At 56.3% G+C, this 24,317-nt stretch overlaps 1 protein-coding gene across 1 annotated transcript in view; it reads left to right on the plus strand.

The window, feature by feature from the left end:
• Positions 1-24,317, plus strand: part of CDH22 (cadherin 22) — a 69,343-nt gene that overhangs the window by 27,945 nt on the left and 17,081 nt on the right. The window contains exons 4-7 of the mRNA XM_054573655.1: positions 3,552-3,719; positions 7,438-7,631; positions 10,413-10,666; positions 19,349-19,485. Of these exons, the coding sequence (XP_054429630.1) occupies positions 3,552-3,719; positions 7,438-7,631; positions 10,413-10,666; positions 19,349-19,485 (753 nt within the window). The remainder of the gene's footprint in view (positions 1-3,551; positions 3,720-7,437; positions 7,632-10,412; positions 10,667-19,348; positions 19,486-24,317) is intronic.

Consider the following 24,317-nt stretch of genomic DNA (forward strand, 5'->3'; position numbering starts at 1 on the left):
CACACAAGGGCTTGGCAACCTCGCTTTTTTTTAATCGCTCTTGCTGATGTCCCATTGGCCAAAGCAAGTAGCATGGCCCAGGCTAGAGTCAGTGTGGGAGGAGATGACCCATGGCATGGATTCCGGGGGATGTGGTTCATTGGGAGCTGTTACCATAGCAACCTAACCCAAGTGTAACCCTGAGGCAGGGCCCAGATGCGACATGGCCTCCGGGTACCCACCCCACAGCCACCCAGAGAGGGCACCTGATCATGCACTCTAGGCTTCATCTCCAGTTGCTAAATGAGGAGAGTTCAGTGTCCCCAGTTCCTCTGGAGCTGGAAATGGCAGGGCCAGCAAGGAGGTCAGGCTCTTGAACATGGCTCCTCACCACAGGCGTGGACCTCAGCCAGACCCCTGCTCCAAGCCCCACTCAGGGCTGGGGCTGCTGAGCTTTCCATAAACAAGCTCATAGAGGCACAGTGGCCCCAAATCCCACCGTCAACTCCTCCACATCCCGTGAGGCCCCAGATTTAAAGTGACAAGCACAAAGCTTAGCCCTCAGGAAGTGCTCCGCCGGTCAGCTCCCCCACATCTTTCTGCCTGGTTCACTCAGGCCCCGCCCCCCGCTCCCACCCTCGCCTCCATCCCTCCGGCCTGGTGGCCACTCTGCTGTCAGTCTGTCCATCTGCCCTCTCCTTTCCTCCCTGCCCCCACCTTTGTTCACCCTTCCATCCCTCTGCCTCTCTGTTGTCTGTGAGAACATTTATTTCACTGTTTGTCTCTCTCCAGGTCTCTGTCTGTCTGTTGCTCTGTCTCTCTTCCTGTCTCCTCTGTGTGTAGATTTCTCTCTGGCTTTACCACTCTCCTCATCCCTTCTCTCTTCTTCTGTCTCTCCAGGTCTCCCTCCCTCTGTGTCTCTCACCTCCCCTTCCTCTACCTCTGTCTCCACATGCACATCTCTCTCCTCTTGTCTCTTTCCCGCCTCTCACTAGGTTTCTGTCTGTCTCTTTCCCCAGTTTCCCTTTCCTTCTCTCTCTCTCTCTTCTTCTCTGTCACCTTCATCCTTTATCTTCTCCTACTTTGTCCCTTCTGCTCTTTCCCTCCTTCCACACCCCTCGCCCTGAGGCAGAGGACCCAACATGCCCACTTCCCAGAACATCCCCGCTGTCCGAGGCTGCAACAGCTAAGAGGCCAGCTGCAAACACTCAGCAGCTAGCAGACCCTGGGCCCTGCCCCATCCCCAGAAGGGTGCCCCTCACAATCACAGTGTCGAGGGGCAGGATGTGGGGGGTATGTCAAGAAGGACCTGCTGCACGATTGGAAAGATGGTTTGCCTGACTAGGACTGCGAAGAGCAAGAAGAATATTCCGGGGGCTGAGACAGGACCACATAAATGGCACCCCTCTGTCAGAGGCCCCGGCTCTGCCCTCGGACCAGGTGGTGGGCGAGGCAGGGGACACAAGCAGGCCAGGTAGGGACCCTCCTGGAGCCCTTACACCCAGCAGCGCAGCGCAACTCTGCCCCAGAGTGTCTGCTTGGTTCCTGGCTCTGCCCTTTATGCGCGTGAGACCTCGGGCAAGTACTTAACCTCTCTGTGCCTCCGCGTCCCCATCTGTGAAGTGGGGATAATCACAGAACTTTCCTCGTGGGGTGGTAAGAGGATTAAATGAGACAGCTCACTTAGGCACCCCGCCGAGCGCCAGGTGCAGAGTACGGGCACATCAGGGTTGGTGACCGGCGCTGTCACACGTAGTCCTCATGAGGTGAAACTCCGCCCTGGTGACTCTCAACCAATTTTGCTCTCAGGCCATTTGACAATGTCTGAGGACATTTTTGGAACAGGGGTTGGTGGGCGGGCGCTGCTGCTGGAGTTTAGCAGGTGGAATTATCCTGCCGCAGTGTCCAGTGTGCTGATGAGGTTGTGAAACCCTGCTCCTTGGGGAAGTATAGTGGTTGTCCCATTTTACAGGTGAGAAAACTGAGTTTCAGAGAGGTGAAGGGATATACTCAAGTCACACGACCCCCAAATGGTGACCTGGGATTGATTCCCAAGCCCATCTGCTGCCAAGACTCCCCTCTCCTTGTGGAGACCTGTTCTGGCAGAAGCGGGGTCTGCAGGGGACCTACTGAGAAACCCTGAAGGCCACTGATGGAGGGTCTGTGTGACTCTTGTTAGGGAAAAGTACACACGCCATTTCTCCATGTGGTCCCACAAAAGCATGGCCACCCCCTTGGTGCCCCTGGCTCCCCAACTATACGCGCGCGCGCGCACACACACACACACACACACACTGCAGCCTCTTCTCCCATTCCATGGCCTTTATTGGAGTCTGGAGGCTGCTTGAGGACATCAGGACTCAGAGATTGGGTTTTATGGGGCGCATCAAGGGGCTGCTGGTGCATGACTCCACCTGGTGCTCAGGCCCTGGGTACCACCTGTCACCACCTGGTGCTCGGCAGGTTGGAGTGAGTCATGGGGGGAGGCTCTGAATGCCTCATCAACTCCCCGCTCCGCCTTCGTCTCCCCCTGGCAGAGAGACAAGAAACGCAGCCTTCCCCTCAGCAGAATTCATCTTGCAGTCACCCCATTCCTGTGGCCCGTCCACCCCCGCATCCATTAACAGCTTGAAGGATTGTCTGTTCAGCCATTAGCTGGTGCCTGGACAGAGAATCTGGCCAGGCTGGGGGCCAGGGGCCGGGACTCTGCGGGCCAGGGGATGATGTAATCGTGGAGGGGGGTGTGTGTGAGAATGAGCATGTTAGTGTGCCTGAGTGCACGTAAATACATGTGTGTGCTTATGTATGCAGCACGTAAGTGTATGAGACTTACCTAGTGTGTGTACAAGTGAGCGTGAGTCCATAGCGAGTGTCCCTGAGTGTGGGGGTGATTCCCACACCTTGTTAAACACTCACCAAGTGGCTGCTCCGTGCCAGGCTCAGGGCCGAGTGCCACTGACAGGGGCGATCGGACAGATACGGGCCAGGCTCCCTCAGGGAACATCAGGGCTCGCCCTCACCTGGGGAAACTGAGGCCTCAAAAGTGGGACAGGTTGCCCAGGGGCAGGTTCTAGTCCCTACCTTCTTTTTAGTAAACCAAAGAGTCCACTCTGTTGATTTCGTGTTGTGTGTGAGTATGTGAATAAGTGAGTATGCTTGTATGTGTGAGAGTGTGTTTTTGAAAATGTGTGTGTCTAAAAGGCGTGTATTAGTATGTCTCTATACATTGTGTGTGTGTATGTATGTTTGAAAGTGTGTATGAATCTGAGAGCTGCGTGTATGTGTGATAGAGTATTGTGTGCGAGTGTGAGGAGTACTGTGTGAGTTACCTGTGTGAGTTACCTGTGTGAGTTACCTGTGTGAGCCTGTGAGCATATCTATGAGCGCGGTGTGAGTACGGGAGTATGGGCAGTGGCTGCTGAGCGCCCCCCACCGGTGGTGCCGTGGCCATGACTGTGTCGTCTCCAGTCCCCTCCTGAACTTGGATGAGCCAGCCTCTGCCTGTGGAGGGGGTCTCCTATCTGCTGGCCGCTGATGTGGGCATCCTGGGCCTCCCCCTCCCTCACCCGCAGGTGTGATTCGGACAGCTGTGCCTGACCTTGACCGCGAGAGCCAGGAGCGCTACGAGGTGGTGATCCAGGCCACAGACATGGCGGGCCAGCTGGGCGGCCTCTCGGGCTCCACGACCGTCACCATCGTGGTCACCGACGTCAACGACAACCCGCCCCGTTTCCCCCAGAGTGAGTGAGCCCTTCCCAGGAGAAGGAAGCAACATCCACGTGTCTGTCCGTGAGCCCCTCCAAGCCAGACACTGACCCCAAGTCCCCTGTTGGCTCCCCACTGAAAGAGGGCCTCCCATCTGCCTGTCTGTCTACCCACCCAAGCCAGCCCCCTACCCCCAGGTCCCTTCCAATCATGCGTCTTGCAGGAGAGGGCCCCAGAGTTGTCTGGCTTTCCATACACCCAAGTAACATGGCTACCTCCCCGCCCCTCACCTTGCTTCCTGCCGATGGTGAGTCCTGTCTGCCCACCTCCCCAACCCCTCACGGCCCTTGCACACACCCCAGCAAAGCCTGGCGAAGCAAGGTCCAGAGTGGCAGGACTTTCCCTCCCGCTCTGAGCCTGGAGCGCAGGATTCTGTGCTTCTGAATCATGAGGTGTCCCCACTCTCTGCCTCTCCTGGCACCGCAGCAGGTGGGCATTATGGGACCCGGTGCCCCGCCTCCCCGTTGGCCCAGCCAGCCCCTCTCAGACCCAGAGCTGTGCAGGGGAAGCCGCTGAGGCTGGCAGAGACTAAATGCCGCGGGGAGCTGGGCTGATTCCTATCAGGCGAGTCATTACTCAAGGTCTGCTGCTCTCACATTAGGCCCCGCCACAGGGGACTGACCCCCTCGAGATAAGGGAATCCAATCCCTTAGCTGAGAGCGCAGCATCATAGAAGCCTAGCGCCTCGGCCCAGACACTGAGCTGGGCAGGCAGAGCCCGACAGCTGGCTCCACGGCACCAGGGAGCCTGGCACAGAAGCCAGCCCTCCGCCCCTCCCCCACCTCGGCCCTCCCCGCTGTGGGGAAGCTTCAAAGCACGAGGTCAGGAAGTGGGAGCACCCAGTTTTCTGCCCGGTTGAGCCAGGCTCTGGGTCAGCTCTGAGCTGGGAGGTGTGGGACAGACAAGAGAAGAGGCACCAGGGCCCCGGGAAAACTGTTTATTCATTCTTTATTTGTTTCTAGCATTTCTTTATTGTAAAATATGGCATACAAACAGATGGGTATAAAAGATCAGTGTAAAGCAAACACTCCTTTAACCACCAGTCGGGACCCCGGAAGTGGCCCACATGCCCTGTCCTGATCATACCTGCTCCCCGACGCTCCCTCACGAATTAACCGGAATCTGCTCCTGTGATCTTCACCTCCTCACTTTTCCTCGGTTGATGCACCCAGGTGTGCATCACCTCACGTTAGAGTTTCGTTTCATCTGTTTTTAATCTTCTATAAGTGGATTCATACCATATGAAGTATTTGTCTTGCTTTCTTGCCTCTCAACACGATGTTTGTAAAATCCTATGTTGCTGCTGGCAGCTGTAATTCATTCATTTTCATTGCTGTATAGCAGTCCATGCTGTCATTATTCCGCTGTTGGTGGGCATTCCGGAGGTTCCCCATTTGAGGTTGTTGGGGAGGGTGCAGCTGGGAACATTGTCGCACATCTCCTAGTGCCATTTTGCACACATTTCTCTGTGTGTATACAGTGAAGCCGAACAGCTGGCTCATGAGATATCTTCAGCTTTACTAAATAGAGCCAGACTGTCTTCCCCCATACAGACATGCACGTGTCCGTTGTACCACATCCTCGCTAGCACTTGGTATTGTCCGATTCTTTCATTTGTGTTAATCAGGTGAGTGTATTCTGGTAACTCATGCTGCTTTTCATTCACACACTCACTGGTCACTCACACGTTTCATTTATGTGACAGTCTGGTGTTCTGCCAGGCACTGATGATGCCCGATGAATAAGAGATGTGGTCCCTGCCTTCCAGGAGAGGGGGGCGGAGAGAAAGTGAGAGAATGAGAATAAATGGATGGATGGGAATAAACAGAGAATAAAATGTAACAGGGAACTGCGGTAATCCTCATACGCAGGGGGCCCTGGGCCCACAGGAGCGGAGCCTGGAGGTCTGGGAAGGTTCCCTAGAGAAGGTCACATTCTGTGAGCCTAAAGAGGGAGTGGGAATTGAGGAGGCAAAGGCAGGAAGCAGAATACAGAGGGGAATGCCTGCGGGTGAGACAGAGCAAGTCATATTTAAGGAACTACAAGAACCTCAGCCTGGCTGAAGCCAGAGTGGGGCAGGGAAGTGGGGGGTGAGAGGGGGATGAGGCTGCAGATGCCAGCAGGAGCCCGGCAGCAAGCTCCTTGCAGGGCCGGCCAAGGGGCTTAGAGATCTCCATCCCAAGGGCAGTGGGGAGCCCACAAGAGATTACAGCAGGGGGTCGTACGATCGATCAGAGAGAGTAGCCCTAGCTGCTGTGTGAGAGTGAATCGGAGGCACCCAGCCCACACAAGGGTAGCCAGACCTGTGTGGGGACTTCAGGGGACAGTCCCCACCTCCACAGCCCCTGCTTCATCTGCAAATCACCCTCTCTTCCCCTCAGCTCTGGGAGGAGGGCAGGGTGCTGTTTGCGTTCCATCTGACCTCATTCCTTCTGGTTTTCCTTCTGTTTCGCACCTGTAGCCGCAACGGTCATCCTGCCATTCTGCAAACACGCCAGACATCGTACCCACCTCAGGGCCTTTGCACCTGCTGTTTCCTCTGTCTGGAATTCTCTTTCCCAAATATCTACCTGACTCAGTCTTTTGCAAAAATGTCATCTTCTCAGAGAGGCCTTTCTCTCTTTTTTTTCTTTTTTCTTTTTTTTGTTTATTCTATTACAGGTGTCCCAATTTTTCCCCTTTGCTCTCCTCCACCCAGCCCACCGCCCTCTCCCAGCCAACCCCCACACCATTGTCCATGTCCACAGGTCATGCATACGTGTTCTTTGGCTAATTCCTTCCCCTTATCCAACCATTCCCCCCGCCCCCCTTTCCTCTGGCAGCTGTCAGTCTGTTTCATGTTTCCATGTCTCTGGTTCTGTTTTGCTCGTTAGTTTATTTTGTTCATGAGAGGCCTTTCTTGATCACACACACCTTCCTCAGCAACCCCATCCCTATGCCCTGCTTCATTTTTCTCCAAAGTACCCATCACTGTCTGACATACTGCATGTCTTCCTGCTGTGATTGTCTAGTGTCTCTCTCTTTCCATAAAGAGGGGAAAGCCCTGGGAGAACTAGGACTTTGATCTGTTTTGCTTGTTGCTGTACCCAGGGCCTAAAATTGCATCTGGGACATTGTAGCTGCTCAATAAATAAGCAGAAATGAAGGAATCAATGCCAACAGAAAAGTCAACATAAAGCTCCACCATTTTAATACAATTTGGTCCATTTTGTTGAGTAGCTACCACGTGCCAGGCACTGTACTCAAAATTTTAAAGGCATCGTCATCTAAGTTAATCATGATCACAGTGCGGTTAGGAAGACACTATTATTATTCCCATTCTACAGAGGAGGCATTCCAGGCTCAGGATTACACAGCCAGGACTGACTCCAGGCCTTTAGCCTTGACCACGGTTCTCCTCTGTCATCCTCACTGGGCAGATGGGGAAGCTGAGGCCCAAAAAATTGCATGCACATTCCCAAATTAATTAGCAAATGAGTGCAGGGTCAGATCTTGTACCCTGCTCTTTGCACCATCTCCCACATTTCTGCAGAGGGTATGCCTCTCCCAGCACCTTCCTGGCCAAGCTGGGGACCCCTTGCAGATACTTATCTCCCTGGAGCCCACCTCAGCCCCCCTCTCCTCTCCCCTAGAGCTGCTGGAAGCTGGGGCATGGGCTGGCCCCATCCTGGCTCACAGCCGTATCCCCCACAGAGATGTACCAGTTCAGCATTCAGGAGTCCGCTCCCATCGGCACAGCCGTGGGACGTGTGAAGGCCGAGGACTCGGATGTGGGCGAGAACACGGACATGACATACCACCTCAAGGAGGAGAGCGGCACCGGTGGCCATGTGTTCAAGGTGACCACGGACAGCGACACTCAGGAGGCCATCATCCTCCTGCAGAAGGTACAGCTACCCCAGGAGGGGTGGGGGAGGCAGGCCCTAGGGGGTGGAGTCAGGGAGCCTCTGACAGCCAGATACTCCCACCCCACTCCACTCCACTCCAGGGATTAGGTCTTTCCAGAGACCCAGGAGCAACCTGGGAAAAGGCTGGTGGTTTCACTCCCATGTTACAAATGAGAAAATGAGGCACAGTGAGGTTAAGTGACATTCCCAAGGTGGCACAGTTAGGTGTCAGAGCCAGGATTCAATCCAGATTTGAATCAGTGCTTTTAATCACTACAATGAGCTATTGCTTCAAGTCCATACCAGGACCTCTACCTGTATCATTTCCTCTAATCCTTACCTTTCCCTCTAGAGGAGACATCATGATGCTCATTTTCACAAGTGAGAAAACAGGCTCACAAAGGGGCTTGCCCTAGGTCACACCTCTAAGGGGCAGAGTTGGGATTCGAACCCAGGTCTGGTGACTCCAAGTTCTCTCGTTCCTGAGTCTAACAGCCTTCACTGGCTTGTCCAGAAACCAGAAGCCAAAAGTTGCAAACTCAGTGATTCCTAGAGAAAGAAGATGGAGGTCAAATAAAGAGGCAAAATCCATTTTCCAGGACTTGGACATGCTTTGGTGACTCAGGGCTGTGAAGCCCTTGAGACTGAACGCTCCAACCCTGGTCTCCCGTGGGAGGTCTAAGTCCCCTGCACGGGACTTGTAGACCTTTGTACACCTTCGGGGACAGGATGCTCATTCCCTGTCATTGTCCAGCTCTTCCTCCTCCCATTTAGCCAGAACCTGTCTCCCTAATCCTGTTCCTATCAGCCTGGGCTCTGTCTTGGGAACCCACTGAAACATCTGACCCCGAAGACCCTTCATTCACTCAATAAGCAAATTAGGACCCACTTCGTACCTGGCCTTGAGGGCGTGAGGATAGAGAAAACTGCCAGTTTCTCCAACTACTTCCCAGAGGACAATGATATGATAACTGATACTCATAATAAAGTATCTACAATGTGCCAAGCACCCTTCAACTGCTTTCCATGTATTAACTCATTCCATCCCTACAACAACTCCCTGAGGTACGATTCCTGTCCACTTCCTAGGCCCCAAGAAGTTCAATCATTTGCATCCAGGTCATGCATCTTGCAGAACAGAATAGGGCTGTGGGCCCAGGCAGCCTGGCTCCAGAATCCACCTTTTTAGGCATTAGGTGGTTTTCAGTCTTCCGATCTCCCTGTAGAGTGAGCATCCTGCCAGATAAGCCCATTTCACAGATGCGAAATTAAAGGCGCAGAGCGGCACAGCATCACAGAGCCGTAGAATCAGGCTCCATCCCCAGCCTTGGGACTCCAGCCGAGCACTTGCCTGCTCTCACCCTGAGTGCTGCCCCTCTCCTCCTCCCTCCCCCCGCAACCCCCCCCCCCCACGAGCTCCAGCACTGGCGCCTAAGGTGTCTCCGTGGAGCCAGAGCCCTGCCTGATGGATGACCCAGCTCCAAAGCCCATCGCTCACTCCCAGGCCAGGCCCCGGCCTGCCTCCCCGCATCCTGATTTCCCCGGCAACAGGACTGAAGGGGAGGAGGGGGCAGTTTTTACTGCTGGAAAAGGTGGGGGTGGGAGGTTCTGAGCAGAACAGAGGGTCCCTACACACAGGGAAGGTCACCCTGGTACTGGGAGAGCCCCCGCACCGCACAACGGGGGGGTGCCTGCAGCCCCTCCGTGGCGATTTCTTTTTGCTGCAAGGCAGCTATTTTCAACCATTTCCATCTCATGGCACATGCAAACTAATTACAAAAATTCTGCGGCACACCAAAAAAATATATTTTTTGCTGAGCTGACAAAAAAAAATAAAGGTATAATTTTGATTCATTCACACCGGACCCCTGCTGTTATGTTGCCTGTTGTCATTTTTTTTTTATTTGACAATTTAAGGAAAAAGAGGTCAGTGCCCCCGACTCAATAGCCAGGTATTGCATGTTTTAAAAAATTCTTGCGGCTCCCCGGTTGAAAATCGCTGCTCGAAGGCATTGTCTTTAGAAGGCCAGAGCCAATCCAGGGCCACGGAGCTCATTTGTCAGAGGGTCGCCCATTAGCTCTCCCTGATGAGAAGCACGGCTCAGCGTGGATTTAACCAGATCTCCAGGAAAGCTCTAAGGCAGCTGCACTTATAGGGCTCAACGCGCATTAGCGGCTGCTGCCCACGCGCCAGGGAATATCGCATTTCATCCTCCCAGCGGAGGCCCAGAGAGGCTACAGGGATTGCCCGCCAACCCACAGCCGGTCAGCAGCGGGGCCCTTCCTCTTGTTGGGGAAGGGCCAGGAGGGCTCCGGAGCCCCGCCAGGTGGGTTTGAGTCCTGCCTCTGCCAGGGACCACCTGTTCAGTGACCTTGGGCAAGTTACGGACTTCTGGACCTCCATTTCCTCATGTGTGAAATGAGATACTACAAGGCTCTTGGGTTGAGGTGTTGTAAAATTAGCCAAGTTAACATATTTGAGGCACTGGCACATAGTAAGTGCTTTGTAAATTAGTAAATTAATGAAATGCTTCAATGGCCTGTGCTGAGTAGCGGCAGTCAGGATGTCTGTACTGTTCAGCCCTAAGTTAGCAGGGTAGCCCTAAGCCAGCCGGTCCCCAGCGTCTCACTTTCTCCACTTGTAACCAGAGAGGGTTGGTCGGAGCCTACCAGTGACCTTGGGCCAGCCCTGCCCTCTCTGGATCCACCTCGCAGCCTCGGGATGTGTCCCAGTCCCAGCAGACCCGCGCCTGCTCACAGGCCCTCGGCTTCCTCCCCCAGCGCCTGGACTTCGAGTCCCAGCCCATACACACCGTGGTCCTGGAGGCCCTCAACAAGTTCGTGGACCCCCGCTTCGCTGACCTGGGCACGTTCCGCGACCAGGCGATCGTGCGCGTGGCGGTGACCGACGTGGATGAGCCCCCCGAGTTCCAGCCGCCCTCCGGCCTCCTGGAGGTGCAGGAGGACGCGCAGGTGGGCTCCCTGGTCGGCGTGGTGACTGCGCGGGACCCCGACGCCGCCAACCGGCCCGTCCGGTGAGACCCCCGCCCGGGGCCGACGCCTGCTGCCTGCTCTCCCGCCACCGCCCTCGCGCACAGACCGGGAGAGGGGGAGGGGGCCGGGCAGGGAGGGAAGGAGGAAAAGTAGGATTCGGGGGAGGGCAGAGAGAGAGATGGACACAGCTGGAGTTCCGAGACAAAGGAAGCAGATGCCAGACCAGTCACAGAGAGACGAGGGACTCAGGACAAGGAGAGAGAACCAAGCGTGACAGACGCTGCAGAGGGAACGCGCTCAGACTGACTCCTCCTCTCTGTCCACGCGCGCTTTCCCGTCCTCTCAGCCCATCCACCATACGCCCCTGACTCCCCAGCACCCCTGTTTGCCCCACCTGTCCCTCTCAGCAGCGCCTCTGGGTCGCCACTAGTCACCTCTAATTCATGTTCAGAGCTGGGCTCCTGGTCACTCCACAAAAAAAAAGAAAAGAAAAAAGAAAGAAAAGAGAAACCCACCACATTCTTCTAGTTGTTCTATCAAAAATGTTGGGAAATCCAGTCTTTCACACCTCCCTCCAGACCATCAGCAAATTCTGTCATATCCACTTTAAAAACAGACCCAGAATCCGACCGAATCTCAGCCCCTCCAATGCTCCCCCTGGGTCAGGCCACGCTGTCCCTCGCATGCATTGTCACAACGGCCTGCTGCGCTCCCCGCTTCTGCCCTCGCCCCGCTGCGATCGAGAACCGGCACAGGAGCCAGACTGAAAATGCCCACGTGGACATCAGAGCAGGGCCCCCCTCTGTCCAAAGCCCTCCGAAGGCGCCTCTCGGGCTCAGAATAAAGGAGCAAGCCCTCAGAATGACCCCCAGGCCCTGTGTGCTGTGGACCCGCTGTAAACCCCTCAGACCCCCCACCCCACACCCACTACCCCCCTTCCCCTGCTTCACTCCACTCGGCCACACCGGCCTCCTCACAGCTCCATAGATACACACAGCTTGCTGCTGCCACAGGGCCTTTGCAACTGCTGGTCTCTCTGCCCAGTGCTCTCCTCCCCTTAATACGGCCATGGCTTGTCCTCTCACTTCCTCCAGGTCTGCTCCAGAGTGAGGCCCCCTCAGCGAGGCCTCTCTGGGCCACCCTTTTTAAAATTGCAACCCCCGCAACCCCCAGCCCCAACCCTGCACATGCCCTTTCTTCCTTTTCCTTTGTTCTCACTAGTCTTGTTCACCATCTAACACGCTACCTGTTTTCTAATTACTTTGTCTGCCTCTGCCACGAAAAGATAAGCTCTATGAGGGTAAGGGTTTATGTCTGTGTGTCCATCACTGCATCCTCAGGGTCTTGCCCGATGCCTAACCCCCAGGGGTCCCTTACTAGCTGCGTGGTGAGTGCGTGAAATGTTAAAACAGGCTGAGAAAAGAGACAGAAAGACAGAGGCGCTCGCGGAGCTGTGGAGAGGCCAAGAATAAGAGGCTGAGATCTGAGAGAGGAGAGAGAGTAACTTAGACACAGAGGGACCTACCCGGCGATGGAGAAACAGACATGGGCAGAGACAGAGGCAGAGCAGGGATGGAGACAGCAGGGCAGAGGGGAGGGCTGGCGTCTCTGGAAGGGTTTGGGGGCTGCAGGGGCTGGGGAACCCACCCTGGCCGTGGCTTCGGTTAGGTGGTCAGATGGAATGGAAAGGGGAAAGGATTGTAGGAGAAACTGGTCCAGAGGAGGAGATCAAGGTGGAGCAATGGCTACTCTTGGGCGGATGGGAAAGAGTCTCCGAGCCCCCTGCTTTCTCCCTGAGCACAGGGGAGAGTGGGAAGGGGAGGGAGTTTGAGGATCTCCGCGTTACACAATTGCAGACGTCAGCATTCCCATCATCATCATCATCATCATCTGTGTGACTGGCTCTCTTGGAGTTGCCCAGTGCACGGCCTGTATGCCCTTACATGGCAGGTCTGGGTGAGGACAGGAAGACGCCACCCTGTTCAGCTGCCCAGGGGCTCCCAGACCGCGGATGCCCTCAGGCGCCTGGAGAGCCACCCTTGAGGAGGCAGGAATTGAACTGAGCTGAGTGGCCAGGTGTGATCAGGTGTAAATAGCAGGGGATGGGTGTTCCTGGCGAGGAGCAGCTTGTGCAGATGCGTCGATGAGAGGAGTGGTAGATGTGCCTGGGATGGATGTGGTGGACGCAGCGTGAGCAGCAAAGGGGAAGTCGGACGGGCCCCAGGACAGGCTGAGGAGCGCGGACCCTGTCCCTGGGCTGGCTGCACCCTTCTCACTGCCCAAACTGGCCTGCCTTTGAACTCCTCCACCGACTTCCCCTTCCCCACCCACCCCAGGCTGTCGGCAGTCTTTCCACCTCCGCCTCAGCCTCTGGCTCGGCCCCAGATCTCTGGGGAGGGTGGGGTGGGCATTTTCGCCCCTGGCCCGAGAGGGGAGGCGGCTTCCCAGGCTCCCACCTTGAGTTAAGAAGCAGGAGCCGCAGCCCGCTCCCGGCCTCCCAGGTCGGGCTCTGTCCACCTGCTCGCCTCCTCTGCAGTATCGCTCTCCATACCCCTTCGATCTCTCCTGCCTCCCCCGTCCCTTCCCCCCTGCTTTTATCTGCACTGAAAGGGCCAACTTTGAAACCTTCTTTCATCTCTTTTCACTGGCCCTTCCCTGGGGCTCCTCAGATGTGGAGGCGGTGAGCAGCTCGAGATGGGTCCAATTTAACACCACAAACATTTACCCAACTCCTCCTCCTCCTCGCCAGGCCCTGCGCCAGGCCTGGGGACACCTCCGAGATGACTCAGCCAAGGGCAGAGCTGGAGAGGAGTGCCCAGTCTGTAGAGACAAACGTGGGAAGGGGGGCCAGTGAGAGGCTGGGGGGGACAGACACGGGCTGCCCAGCGGCCTGGCTTCTCTGTCTCAGCTCCCTCGTTCTCAAGGTCAGGGTCTCAGCCAACACGTACCAATGGAGTCATGTCCTGCACCGGTTCAGGAAATGTGGGAACACTGGTGACAAGCCCCTGGCCCTGCCCACAGGGACTATGCCTTCTCCCGAGGGGAGACAGTCAACGAGGGGTTAAGTGGGATCACTGCTGATGAGAGCGATGATGAAAATAAACAAGGTGGTAGGATAAGGAGGGCTGAGGCCACAGGGGGCTACTTTGGATTGAGTGGTCAAGGAGTTGACAAATGAGCTGAGATCATAGTGATAAAGAGAGAGCCAAGCCATGCAAAACTCTGGGGAAGGGCGGGGGCAAAGGTCCTGAGGCAGGAGCAAGCTCGGTCTGTTCCTGGAACTGAAGCCATACCCTGGGAGGTTTGGCCTAGCCCCGTGGGCACCTGGGAAATAGACAGATGCAGACGCACAGATTTTTCTGGGTCCCCGCACTGGGGAGAGTGGAAGATGCCACATAGTGTTGCATTTGTGCCTCAGAGGCTACTGTACTCATTTTACAGATGAGGACACTGAGGGTCAGAGAGGAGAAGTGACTCGCCCAATGTCACTGGTCCTGAAAGAGAGAGGAGCGGGCTTTAGCCCCTGAGGGTCTGCTTCTTGAGTCCAGGCCCCACCCGCCACTTCGCCCCTGCTTGTCACTCTTTGCAGTTAGCGCAGTGCACACACTTGTGCCGCGCCCGCCCCTGTGCAAGAATCACAGACATGAGTCAGACACGGGCCAACGGGAAGACTGGACCAGCCTGGGAACGAATCTGGTGACAGACCTAAGTCTGGGCTTGGGCTGAGCCAGGGGCTCTAGGACAAGGAGCTCCGAGGAGGGGCAAGTACTCTTGCTCGTGAACACAGGCTTCCGCCAGGGGGCCCCGCAGAGCCAAAAGGGATCAGGAGGAGGGCACTCCAGGGCGGAGCGACAGTGAGGGGCCAGTGGCAGGCGCAGCCTCCTGGAGCCGGGAGGTTAAGTTCAGGAGCAGGCAGATCAGCTGGGTGAGCTCACGTGAGAGGGGTTGGGAGGTGAGGACAGAGGGGACAGGCTGTGACGGGCCTTAAATGTCAGGTGAAGGAGTGGGACTATATCTTTAGGCAGCGGGAAGCCTTGAAAGGCTTTCGAGGGAGGAAGGAGAGTGGTCAGATGGGCCAATCTCTGGAACAGGCAGCCATGTGAGTCTCCTTTGACCATTGGAAACAGGGAAGCCCATGCTGGGCCAGAGGGAGAGAACACTAAGCGTGCTCCCCGCACTCCACACTGGCTGCGGCAGAATGTTTGCGGGCTTTGGAATCAGAGAAGACCTGGGTGTGAGTCCCAGCTCAGCTGTAGAATTGTAGGAAAATCACTGCACCTGCCCCAAAGCCTCAGTTTTCCCATCTTTAAAATGGGCATCATGATAGTACTTGCCTCATTCATTCATTCATTCAAAACAAAAAAATGGTGTTAAATGTCTACTGTGTACCAGGTTGTGTGCTTGATGCTGCTCCCCAGGGCTGGAGGGGAGATTATGCTTAGACATCACCATTTTTCCCGGTTGTCTGGACACCGTTTCTCCCCTTCATTCTGCCACCAGTGTAGCCACATACGGATTTTTAGGCAGCAAGTGCCGTCTCTGAGTGTGCGCTTTAAGGCGTGGGGAGCGGGGGGGAAGCATCACAGACGGGGTGAAGTGAGCAGGCAGAAATCATTTGATTTGGGGGGGCAGCCTTTCCACATCTAAGGAGTTCCCCCTGCACTACTAGCTCGGGTAGGGTCTGCATTGCACAGCCTGTTGCGTGTCTACATCCACGGGCCCGCACGCAGGAGCACCGCCGAGGCTGTCCACACAGGGGCCTGCAGACTTTCGTGATTATTACGCCTGTGTGCGCTGCCTGTGCACATATGTATGAGCCATCCATGCCCGCGTGCTCACCCAAGCCAGGAAGCGGTGCTCCTCCCCCACCCCCCACCCGTACCCGGGCACCAGCAGGGTTTGGTGTGTAGCATGTGGGAGCTGGCAGGTGTGCCTGGCTGGCCCTCAGGAGGGTGCTCTTAGAGCCGGGGCTCTGGACAGACGTGGCCTGGGAACGTGGCTCTGCCCCTAACCAGCCCTTTTGTCCCAAGGTCAGGCACCTGGATTCTCTGAGCCTCAGTTCCCTCATCTGTAAAATGGGGGTGATGACAGGACCTGGAAGGGGTTGAGGAGCTTAAGCACGTGGAGGCCTTGCGCAGGCCTGGCACACAGTCTTGCTTGGCAAATAAAAATAGGGGCTAGTTTGTATATTAAGGGGCAGGTGCCTGGTGCTGTTATGCGTTTTATTGGTAGTCACTTGTGTAATCTCACAACCACCCTGTGAAGCTGGCATCATCATCACCACCATCATCATCAACAGCGTCATCTCCATTTTTAAGAGGAGGAAACTGAAGGAGAGATTAAGTGAGCGGCCCAAGGTCACACAGCTAGGTTTCAAAGCTACGCGGATGGGCACCAGATTTGCTCTTCTGACCGCTCCTCCCTGCCTCCCCTACACACGTGCACACACACACTGACACACATCACATTCTCTCACGGCGCTCTTCCTCCCTCACCTGCTCCGGTTCCCTTCCTGTCCTCCAGGCCTGGCTGCACCGATGAGATTTGAGCAGAAACTTCTAGCCCTGCCTGTGCCTCCTATCCTTCTCAGGCCACTTGGCGATACTCCGATGTCCATATATAGTGCCTCCCACCCCCAGGCGCACCGACTACCCACTCGTTGGAGGGACTTCTGTGTACTCCTCGCCAGACATTTCTGAATAGTAATTAGAGTAACAATAGTTCTCACTCATGAGATAATTTTCCTGGAACTCAGCTAGGTACCTTATCCCCCAGCTGGGCATTTAATCCTCCCAGTAACTGGCAAAGTAGGATTATCATCTTCATTTTGCTGAAAATTAGACTCAAAAGATGGAAGTAACTCACCCGGGTCACCCTGGACCTGGATCCAGACTCAGGGCTGAGCAGCTGCCTCTTAAGCCTTTGTTCTTCCAACTGCACCGCAGTATCTCACACATACACGCACATGCACATGCACACACACTTTCCACCCACAATGCAGACCAGACACACACACAACTCACGCACCTATATGCAAAGAACACAGATCCCCCCGATATTTGCCAGGCCACACTCCCTGCCACATGCCTTGCCCATCTCCATCCCCCCCTTCCCCACCCCCCACTTGCTGGCTCCCTGAGTTGGAACACCACCACCTGGGCTCAGCCAGCCACACTGACCTGCAGCCTCAAGTCTTCAGCTGGTTAATAGCAGGCAGCCCCTCCCCCTTGGCCTTGGGAACAGCTGCCTCCACTTAGATTCCAGCCCCCACCCCCTTCCCCTCTGGGAGGGAACAAAAGAGAAAGCTGGGTGGAGGAGGACTCAGAGGAGGGAGAAAAGAGTCTAACTGAGCAGAGAGGGGAGAGGAAGCTAGGAGGTGGTCAGCATCCCCCCCACAAGCCCTGCCTTGCACCCATCCCTGACCCCGTCATCAGGAGCCCCAGGCAGTCCCCCTGGGCTCTGTTCTCCTGCTGAAAATCCGGAGGAGGGCTCCGCGGTTCCTCCCAGCTGAGCCCACACTCAGAGTCTGGCTCTGCCTTCGCTGGATGCGAACCTCTGACGGGGCCAGGCTGGGGCCAAGGGGGCCTCCTGAGGCTTCCTGCGCTGCAACTCTGGATAGGTCAACAAGATAGAAAGAACTCTGGGTAGAGAGTCCCAAATTTGGGTACAAATTGCAGTCTGTGACAGTCCCTGTGCAACCTTGGACAGGGTCATCACCGGGCCCTATGGCACTTGTATGTCAATAAGAAAAAAAAACCCTTTAAAAAGACACTCCCTGGGTGAGGACCTGGTAAGCAGGGCTGGCTGGACTTCACCCCTACTCCCCGCTTCAGCCCGGTACCTTCATGCAGGACACAACCGGCACGACCGTACCTGGCCGTCCGACGCTTGGCAGGCTTCCTGTCTGAGCCTCGGTGTCTTCATCTGCAAAACGAGGGGATCGCGTCAGCCTCACGGGATGCTAGGCAGGGACCTCACCTGTCTCGTCGGCCCCTTTATCCCCAAGGGCCTAGCACAGAGCAGCCCCGAGAAGGCACTCGATGAATGTGCGGGCATGGAGGAACGAGGGGAGGGGTGGCCAGAGGACAAGCGAGCGACACACTGTTAAGTGCCGTGCTAGTGGCAGGAATTATCACCTTGGTCTGACCCTTCCCACACACTGTTGCCCAGGAGGACCCCGGCGGGTCAGGGGCAAGAAGGGTGTGAGCTTAGCAGCTTGGGGACAGGAGAACGCATGAAATGGGGACTCAGGAGACTGGCTATGACGCCCACTCTGGCCACATGCACAGGCCTTGGCAGTGTGCCACCAGCCTTCACCTCCACTGCCACAGTAAATGTAGACAGAATAAGGGCTATTACCTACGCCCAGATCCATGAATCGCCTCCTGCGCCCCACACTACGGGGAGGTGAGCATGAGCCACCCCCTCTTTCAGATAAGCACGCAGAGGCCAAGGAGGCGCCGTGACTTGTGGGAGGTCACACGGGTAGAATAAGTAGCTGCGGACTACTCGCAGGCCTGTGCGGTCCCACAGGGTGTCATTATCCCCATTCAACAGATGGGGAAACGGAGGCCCAAGGAAGTTTGGTGATGCAGCCGAGGCGCCACTGAAGGGTCATGTCCCCAAAGGACTTTGGGTCCCCAGCAGGGGTGTTTCTGGTGTCCTCACTTCTCTGAGCCTCAGTTTCTCTCGGAGATGGGAAAAGGGCCGCGTTGCTCCTGCCTGAGGGAGGGGCCCGTGCCTTGGGCCAAGCTCTGCCCACCCAGCTGCTTCGTTTGGCTGCACAAAGAGCCTTTGCTTGGCTTTCGAGGCCTTTGTGGGCCATGCGTCTTAACGACACCCCCGCCTGCGTTATCAGCGCAGGAAACCGTGGCCAGCGCTGGTGGGACCTCTCTGGGCAGCCGTCAGAGACATGTGTTGGACACAGCCCTTTCAGGCCCGGAGCCACCGCACAAAGGCCAGGGAAGAAGGCGGAACAAAGGGCTTTTTCACAGGGCAGCTGAAAAGCCGAAGATTAGTTCCTGCGTGCTCTGCAGGCGGGGAGGCGGGGCTGGGGGGACTGGCGGCCTTTCCCCCACGTCCCCTAGAAATAGCATCACTCAACCCGTGTCCCGGCCTAGGGCCTCCACACCCACGCAGCCGGAAGGAGGCTCATGATGCCAGAGCCCACCCCTTTGTTCCTGCTCAAAATTCCCCTTGCCCCTCGCCCATGTATATCAAACCCTGAATCTTGCGCCTGCCTGTTCTGGAGCCTAACTCTCCCCCACGTCCCAGTTCTAAGCATTTCTTGCACCATTTTCCATTCCCTGAATAATTCTCACCGGCTGCCTTTGCATCTTCTGTTCCCCCTGCCTGATAACAGCCCCGCCCCCTTCTCAGGCCCGGGTCCAGGGTCACTGCTTATGGAAAGATAACAATTGACTATGCAGAGAGGGCTAACTCTGCGTCAGCGACTCTGCCCACTTCCAGCCCTCGCAACCATGCAAGAACGGCAGGGTGCGAATTATTAGCCCAATTACCCAGAAAGGTCGAGGCTGCCAGGGCAGCTGAGATGCAAACCCAGATCCCTTTCCACGCCTCCTCTGTTGCACAGGGCCTCTGCTCCTTGTGTCTGCCAGGCAAGGGGTCCTCTACAGGGGTAGGGTGGGATGGGGTTGGGGACATGGGCACGGTTCCATCTGGTGCTAGGGCACCTTCAATCAGCCCCGCCCTGCCTCCACCAGGTATGCCATTGACCGAGACTCAGATCTGGACCAGATCTTTGATATCGATGCCGACACGGGCGCCATCGTGACGGGCAAGGGACTGGACCGCGAGACTGCTGGCTGGCACAACATCACGGTGCTGGCCATGGAGGCAGGTAAGCTGGGCGGAGGGGCAGGTATGGAGGGAGGGGTGAAGGCTGGGGGCAGGGCTGAGGCAGGGCAAATACCGCAGGGCGGGTGGGAGGCAAGAGCCAATGGGCAGGAACAGAGAGAGATGGGAAGGATCCTAGATCAAAAGAGCAGGGCCTGTCTTAAGGCTGGTTTTCTTCCCTCAGCATTTATTGAGCACCCACTGCATACCAAACTCTGTTTTATTTTGTTGTTGTTGTTGTTGTTTAATTTACTAAACACTTTGGTTTCTTTATTCCTGCTTCCATGACCAAGCATTGTTTTAGAGGCTGGGGATACAGCCCTGAAGAGGACAGAAACACATCTGTTTTTCTGGGGGAAAGCTAGCCCATCAGCTAACGGAGGGAAAGGGCGTGCATACGTCAGGAGAAAGAAGAAAGCAAGCGAAGTGGGTGGGGAGCAAGGGGGTGTTTCTCTCAGGAGAAGGCCTCTCTGAAAAGGAGGCATCTCCACGGAGACGTCAGTAACCTCAGGGAATCGTGCCCACGTCTGCAGGAGGAGTGCTCCAGGCAGAGGGAACAGCCAGTGCAAAGGCTCAGAGGGGGCAGTTTGCCTGTTTGCCTGTTGGAGGAGCATCACAGCGGCCAGTGTGTAGAGAGGGGCAGCAGGGACAGCCATTGTAGTGTCCTTGGCCTTTACTCCGAATGAGGCGGGAGTCGCTAGCGTGGGGGTGGAGCAGAGGAGAGACAATGGCTGACAGGATACCTCTGAGCAGGGGCTCAGCTGGAAGCCAAATGTGATGGTGCAGCTGGGAGGATGCACTGGTGGCCTGGCCCAGGGCAGTAGCCATGGCGGACGTGAGAAGTGATCGACTTTGAGACGCAGGGTAAGGAGAGAGCCAACAGGACCTGCCGGTGGGCGGACATGAAAGAGATGCGGGGAGGTCAGAAGGACTGCAAGGTGCTTGGCCTGAGTGTCTGGAAGAGCGACGGCAGGGTTGTGTGTGCGCGTGTGTGCGCCACAGACACATTTTGGTGCAGCTGGAGAGAAGTGCGAACTGGGAGAGGAAACGGGGGAGGCGTGAGACACGGGGTTCAGATAAGTTAGGCCGTGGAGCTCCAGGAGCACCAGGGCAGGGAAGGGTGCGGCTCCGGACCTCCTCCGGGACCACACACAGCAGGGCTGGACCTGCTCGCCAAGCTCCCCGGGGCCAGCAGAGCAGCCCGAAAGCAGTCATGACAACAGCAATACCCAGTCTCTGAGCCCCAGGTGGGAGATTTTCAAACTCCCGTTCGCCCCAGTCAGCCCCAAGCCCTCCTCCTCACCCCGACCCCGCCTCGCCCCCCCCACCACTTTGCAGCCACCACCAGCCCATCCAGGCGCTGGAGCCGAGGAAGTCCCTAGGCTGAAGTTCCTTGTGTCTTTCAACTTCAGTTTAAAAGAAAATACAAAGCTGCCTTAAACCTCAGTGCCTGCTGCTCCCAAGCCTTTGAATCCACTCCATGAAAGAGAGATAACAAAGGTGGCTGGAGAGGCAGGGGTGGCTGGACTGGGGGGGAGAGCGCCCCTCCTCCTTGCCTCCGTGAACCTGCTCCCTGGGCAGGCAGGTCGAGATGCCTCCTCTCCCTACCTACAAATAAGTCCCCTCCAGCAGCCTGTCACATGGCCTGGCTTCTGCCACAAGCACATCCCCTCCCGGGTTAAGCGTTGTGCTTCTACCCAGTGGGTCCCTTTCAGAAAGCAGCTAGAGGAGCATACAAAGTCTACAACGCTGCCATTTCACAGGGTAAAGAACGTGGGGGACTCTCCCCCATAAACATCCTACAGTCTTTACCTAATACATATTCTGGGTTAGTCGCTTTCTAGCACATACTTTTCTTAAATCCTAATCAGTAACAGATCAGCACCCATTTTACTGCTGGGAAAAATCAAGGCTCAGAGAGTTAGGAGCCTTGCCCAAGGATGTGCAGTAGCAGAGCTGGGACTTGGACCACGTCTGCCCTGTTCCCCCCACTGTAACATTGCTGTGTGGGCATCCTTTCCCTGGTACTTGCTGCCCCCTGAGCCCCAGCCCTGTCCCACCCACCAGTCCCCAACAACTGACCATGGGGAAGAGGAAGACTGGTCACTGGGCTAGAGACACTCCCCACCTCCGAGCTGTGTCCACAACCCCCACCCGCCCTCACAGGGATGTTAATCAATGAGAAAATGAATGGTCCCCACTTCGTGGTGCTGGTGGGAGGGTTAGGCCTCTAACAGGAAAATGCACGGAAAGAACCTGGCCTAGTATTTAATAGGTGCTCAGTCACTGGTATCTACGGATCTTGAGTCTGCACTTGACTTAAGTACCAACTCTATGTCAGACACTTTACAGTGATGTGCTCATTGAATCTTCCCACCTAAGAGGTCTCGGTTCTGCTGTTCTCCCCACCCTGTGGATGAGGAAACTGAGACTCAGAGAGGTGAAGGCAGTTGTCCAAACTTCCAGCCCCAGCCTGTCTGGCTCCAGAGCCCCGCTGCCACCCAGATGCCCCTCAACTCATAACCCCTCGCAGCTGGGCGCGAAGCCAGGTGTGTCCCAAAGAATCTGCCCACTCCAAGAGACCAGGACAAAATGCTTATCCCCGCCCCCAACCACAGATGAGGAAACAGGGTCGCAGCGATGGCCCCAGGGTCACAGAGCAAGTCATGCAGGGCCAGGGGCCCACCCCGACCTCCCATCTCCCAGCGGCCAGCCTGAGCCCCAAGTGCAACGCCAGCGGGTCTGCCCATCCCCCGCCCCACCCCCCACTTCCCGCACCTGCGGGGCGCAAGCATCCGTTTGACTTGTACAGAAGCAGGGGATGCCCAGGGGGTCACCGCAGCCCTGGCTGTTCTTACTCCAGGTGTAACAAACATAAGGTGACAAGAATGAGAGGGGAAATATTTATAAACAGCGACGAAGCCTTGCGAGTCCCGCGGAGAGCGCGGCACGCAGGCGGGAGCCGCTGCCTGTCACACTGAATTACCTCACGACTCCCAGGCCACTTAGTATGCCGTCGCCCCTCTCCATCCTGCCCGTCCAGACGCTCCTTCCCTGACATTATCTTTAACGTTTTGTAATCATGAAATATTAATGACCGATATTGAATTTAAAGTACAATTTGCGTCTGAATCCTTCGGTGGAAAGGGCAGTTGTAAAGGGACAGTCTTCAGAGAGACAGGGGGTGGGGGAGCCGCTCTGGGGTTGGGGTGCGGGGGGCTGCATCCGGCTCCGGCCCCCAGGGTCGGCAGCCCGGAAGCTCGTCTGGACAGTGATACCCATGCCCAGAGCCGCCACGCCTGACCAGATTAGCTGGGGGCTTCCCCGTCGCGGTCACCCCAGGCCAAGTCGCCTCTTTCGGCACCCCGATTTTTCCTTCATACCACGGAGCATATTTTATGGCTTCTATATGTGTTCGTGGGAATATTTAGTTAACCTCTCTTCCCCAGGAAACTATACCTTCCACGAGGGCATTCACACCAGGCCAGGCACATAGCAGGCATGTTTCCATAGTTACTGAATGAGTGGCTGAAGGGGCTTGCCCACCGGCTAGGACAGAGCGCGTGGGGTGGCCGGGCTCCAGTTCCAGCTCTGTGAGTCCGGGCTGGTCACTCCCCCACGTTGCCTTCTTGTTCTCGCCTATGGAACGATGCTGTATGGGACGCCAGAAACGGTAATAAGTATTACTGAGAGCAGTTTCTATTTATTTGAAGCTTCCAATATGCCAGGCGTCATGTTAAATGTTTTCTATCATGCTGAGTGCCTTATATAAAACACCTCACGTCGTGTACATTAGAAATCACGCACGTAAGGTGCCAGCACAGTTCCTGACACACAGTAGGGGCTATTTGGGGCCAGAGAAAGAATCTGAGGGGAGAGAGCACATTGGAGATCATGCACCCCAGCCTCCCCGCCCCCACCCCATTTCATAGCTGGGGAGACTGAGCCCAAGAAAGGGAAGTAACTTGCCCAAATCCACCAATGAGGTGGCTTTCTGACCCCCAGTCCACTGTTCCTTAGGAGGACAACAGAGGGGGATCTGAGGGGGCTGGAGGGAGGACCAGGGATGGGGTGAGGGGTTGCAGTTGTTTTGAGAGGTAGAAAGGACTTTTTCCTCCAGGGACAAACCCCCCCACCCATGTCTACTCTCGACCAGTGTTTTCTGAGGGCCCCTGTCACCCACCTGGCCCGGGCTGGGCGCTGAGATCTGGAGGTAAACAGGGCCACTGACCTTGGCAGCCCACAGGTAGGCAGGGGATAGACATGTCAACAGTGAGTGGAATGAAGGGGGCGGCAGGCCCTTCGGAGGCACAGGGAAGGACTTGCCCAGCCAGAGGGGAAGAGGCAGGAAAGCTCTCCCAGAGGAGGGCACGTCTGAGTTGGGTCTCCCAAGCTGAAGAAGCCATTCTGAGCAGAAAGGGAGCTTGGAGGCCCCCAACAGAAAGGCCCCTGTGTGCAAAGGTCCAGAGGCCCAGGCCGCCCACTGCCGGTTCTGAGACCAGACAGGCGGGGCGCAGCTGGAGGCTGGAGCAGGCGAGGCGAGGCGAGGCGAGCACGCAGAAGCTCACTGGCTGCCCTGTGAGGAGCTGGCCATTTCCTGGAGACGACAGAGAACTAGTGCAGGACTTTCAGCAGAAGAGTGACGTAGTCAGATGTGCGGTCACCAACATTCACTCAGGTCCATGGGGGCAGGCAGACAGGCGGGGACGGGCCTGGAGCTGGAGAAGAGATGGGAGGCTGCCAGGAAGACCCAGGCTTCCGTGTGCTGGGCGTGCTGGGCGTGCTGGGCAGGGCCAGGACAGGTGAAAGAAGCGTCAGAGCGGCTGAGTGTGGGGG

Source organism: Pteronotus mesoamericanus, unplaced genomic scaffold (genome assembly GCF_021234165.1).
Source record: "Pteronotus mesoamericanus isolate MK-2021 breed Mesoamerican mustached bat unplaced genomic scaffold, CSHL_Meso_final contig_25, whole genome shotgun sequence".
Taxonomy (NCBI): Eukaryota; Metazoa; Chordata; class Mammalia; order Chiroptera; family Mormoopidae; genus Pteronotus; species Pteronotus mesoamericanus.